Genomic DNA, 4,027 nt, shown 5'->3' with positions numbered 1-4,027 from the left:
CAGCCAAATATCAATAGATCAACAAGAACAAAAAGGTTATGTAATATCAGGACATTCGTCAAAGATTATAATCACACGCATCTGAAGGTGAAATAAAGAAATGCCATCTAACATTAGTAACTCGGTAGAATAGCCCCCAACAAAATAGAAAACAGTTTCAAGGTAACTTAAAATACCAGGCAAGAAGGCAAAAAACTCAACAGGCACAGAATAAATTAGCGAATGACAATTTTTAATATTCCACCACACTCAAAAAGGCACAAGGTGAAATATCTAGGTCACCACAAAGTCAAACATGTGAAATAAGGATAAGAAACAAAGATCAAGGAGAGTATACTATGCAAAACATGCAAAAATCATCTAGTAGTTCATGGACTAAAATAAATTATCAACTGTAATAGGAACATGTCAGTGTGTGCGCTCGTGTAAATAGATCGTCAATGGGGGGAAATTATAGAAATAGGTAGGTGATGGGCATAAGAAAATGACAAGGCAGAAAAACCAATCAAAAGATCAATACTACTGAGTAGTATTTCATCAATTATACCTACAAGATCTACATACTAGAGTAAAGAACCCGACGTAAAACAACTAGAATTTGAAGCCAAAGGCTCACTTTAAGAACAAAAGAAAGCAAAGAACATGCATAACAATATCAACCATTGTATGTACACTTGGATTCTATTCAGCTCGATACTATGTAAGGAAGGTGATTGGAGGATCACAAACAAGGCCAGTTTATCTAGAACACCTCGACAATAAAATTAAGGCTATAAGAAAAACAGGCCACCTAAGTGACATTACTCGAAACCAGAAACAGAGAAAAGCCTTACTTCTGTCGCATCCTATACCTACCAACAAAGATGGATTCACGAGGAAAGGACACTCCAACAGCACAATATATGCTATGACAGTAAGATGACTCATAACACACTACTGCAAAATGATAGCTACACATCTCTCAGAACTATTCTTGATTAACCTGACAGTTACGAAATCCGGATTCAATTTTATGCAAATACAAGACAACTTGCTATTCCATACCCTAATTATGAACAATTTAAATGATGTAGTTCTTTACGCATCCTCATTCCCCCTCTTGTCGATGACTAAAGTACCCTACCTATCCTTATAATACTTCTCTGAATCTCAAGTTTATCAACCACACAAGTCTATACCAAAATTTCTCATTGGTTGTCTAGCCACAACCTGAAGTCGCAGGGCCATCTTCTTCCTCATGGAAACAGGGACCCTTTGATATTGAAATCTGATCCTTATGCTGGAATCAGTCAGAGCACGTCTTTTCTTAATGTCCTTCTGAATCTTCCTGGTCTTCAGAATTCTCATCTGACTCGTCACTTATTGCCTGCTTGGCCTCAAAACCGTAGAGAGTGCGACCCTGCTTCTTAAGAGCATAAACTATATCCATGGCAGTAACAGTCTTCCTACGGGCATGATCAGTGTAAGTAATAGCATAACCGATGGTTTTTTCTAAAAAAGTTTTAAGAGCATATCGAGCTTCTCCGTAGATAAGGCCACTAATACGCTTGACCCCAGCTCTACGAGCCAAACGCCGAATGGCAGGCTTCGTAATACCCGAAATATTATGAGGGACATCTTGGTTCCTATCACGACGGACCATCCCACTTCTGCTGCGTAGGCGCCTGGGATTTGCTGCTTCTTGGTAAGCTGATTCCTGATGCTGAAACAAAGAGCGCAAAGAGCACAAAGCGTCTACCTGCAGAAAAATAAAATAAAATAAATAAAAATAATAATAATAATAATAATAATAATAATAATAATAATGAGGAGTGGGGGCCCAGATTGTATCTCGGCTTCCCACTAATTTATTGTAGGTTGTATGACTTTTGTTTTTGATAATAATAGGAATAATAATAATAAAAAATAAAAAAAAAAAAAATAATAATAATAATAATAATAATAATAATAAATGAATCCATTATATTAAAAAATAGATAGAGGCATTCTTACTGCGCCAATCACATCATCAACACCCTGCAATGAACATAATGTTTTAGTTTTTCTTTTTTTTTCACTTTTCTCTAAACCAGAAATTCTAGGGTTTTTGCACTGAAATTAATTAACTGAAACTTACTGAACGATTATAAAACAGTAATACGGGACATTCAAGAGTTTCAACTGTGTATTCTGAAACCTAATTAAAAAATACAAAATATCAGATTAAGATTCCTATCAAAAATAAATAAACAAAAGTGAAAAAACAAAATCCGATCAATACTCACAATTTCATCATCAAATAAGTAGAGCTTATTATCTATGCTGGTAACAGTGGTGTAGTGTCCTGCTTGCCAAGTCAGTCCACTGTGCATCACAGTGGATAAAAACTCGTAACGCACCTGAAGAAATCGTAGCAGGTGTTTAACTCAAATAGGAATATATGAAATTTTGACACAAAAAATGTGAGTAAATTTATATACCTTTAGATTTGTTCTGCCATCACCAGAGCAAGTAACCTCTATTTCACGTTCCAAACCAAGGGATTAATTCAATTTTCCTCCAGTGTCATCTACTTGAGATATTTGAATGGCTAGAATATCAGGACAGGTGCTAAATACTTTTTGCTCCACCAATGTCTGAGCATAATTGATTGAATCATGTCCGGGAACAACAATACAGCTGTGTGCCCCTACATCCTGTCTCACATATACAAACAATTAAAAAAAGTAGCATGAAAAAAGTTAAAAGACCGAATAATTTACAAACAACAGATGAGTAGAAATTTAACCATAGAGTCCTTTTCAGAGCTCTTTACTACGATATCCCAGACTAATGGTGAATAAGTGTGTGATGGAAAGAAGGTGAATAATTGGGGTTATCCATGGTGCAAGAGACCACTTTATTACGTGCTTGAGGAGGAAAGAAGATAGTGAGTGTGAGTTAGTTGCTGATTCGATTGATGTGAATGGTGGGGGTCGGGATTTTCTGCCTTTTGAAGCAGAGAAGATACTTGGTGGGCGATTCTTAAAAAATTAGAATGTTGTTATAGGAGTTTTTTAATACCTCATTAATGTTGCACGTAAACATGGGTTGAGCACGCCTGAAACACATATCCGAATAAATAAGATAGTACAGCTCATTGGCATCGTGTTGTTCCAGCCTTCCTAGTTTTATCCATCATCACATCTAGAAACAATAATGAATCAAAAATAAATAAACACCAATACACTTACTCCTGATTCAAAACAAAAAAAAAAAATAATAATAATTACTTACCCCTTACAGCTTCAACCATCTCCTTTGGACGAATGGTCTCACCAGCTTTATTGAGCTCAACAATTAGTTTATGGAATTCGCGGACAACACATGGTTTTTTAGACTGTATACGGCTAGCTACAACATAATAAATAAAAAAAAATTATAAAAAAAAGTTGCATAATATTTCTTAACAGACAAGGCCAACTACAACATAGACAATGACAAAAACATAAACAACAACAACAACAAAGACATAATCCAAGTTATGTACTGCTTTTGCAAAGAACAAAGGCAACAATAAAATACTTACGGTCACATTCATGTTGGTACAAGAATTTTCTTTTGCTGTACGCTAATGCCTGGACCAGTGAGTTTATGTAGCAGGAATTCCCTAGATTTATTAAACCTCTCGGCTTAGGGAAGGAAAAAAAAAAAAAAAAAAAAAAAAAAACCAACTTAGTTCAAATATTTTATAAAATTAATATATAGATTTATCAAAATTGCAATACTTACAAAATTATTGCAGGTGGCACGCGAAGATGAGTTGTTTGCTCCTCCAAGCAACTTGTATCTCTGCAAGATTCACAAGACTCAAATATCAGATAAGTCTTTAAACACTTCCTAACAATTTCTCTTCAATAACCACTTTCCCATTTCAATTTTCTATTTTGTAAACAAAGTCTTCTCATGGGGTAGGGGTATGGGGTCTTTAAGAATGAAAGGAGAAGGAAAAGACTAATGATTCAAAGTAATAAGGTAAACAATGAATGTAATACTCAACATGTGCAGT

At 35.1% G+C, this 4,027-nt stretch overlaps 1 protein-coding gene across 1 annotated transcript; it reads right to left on the bottom strand.

Annotated features, from left to right (window-relative positions):
- Positions 1 to 695: 695 nt before the first annotated feature.
- LOC145587851 (uncharacterized) lies at positions 696 to 3,043 on the bottom strand. Its single transcript, XM_081644526.1, has 5 exons — positions 2,460 to 3,043; positions 2,265 to 2,378; positions 2,117 to 2,176; positions 1,993 to 2,016; positions 696 to 1,738 (listed from the first exon to the last, which is right to left on the bottom strand). The coding sequence occupies exons 2-5, from the start codon at positions 2,349 to 2,351 to the stop codon at positions 1,307 to 1,309; spliced, it is 603 nt and encodes a 200-aa protein (XP_081500652.1). The 5' UTR covers positions 2,352 to 2,378; positions 2,460 to 3,043; the 3' UTR covers positions 696 to 1,306.
- Positions 3,044 to 4,027: the final 984 nt, after the last annotated feature.

Source organism: Chenopodium album, chromosome 17 (genome assembly GCF_948465745.1).
Source record: "Chenopodium album chromosome 17, dcCheAlbu1.1, whole genome shotgun sequence".
In the NCBI taxonomy this organism is placed as follows: domain Eukaryota; kingdom Viridiplantae; phylum Streptophyta; class Magnoliopsida; order Caryophyllales; family Amaranthaceae; genus Chenopodium; species Chenopodium album.
Note: the sequence above shows the minus strand (reverse complement) of the source record. Positions and strands in the feature narration are given on the sequence as shown.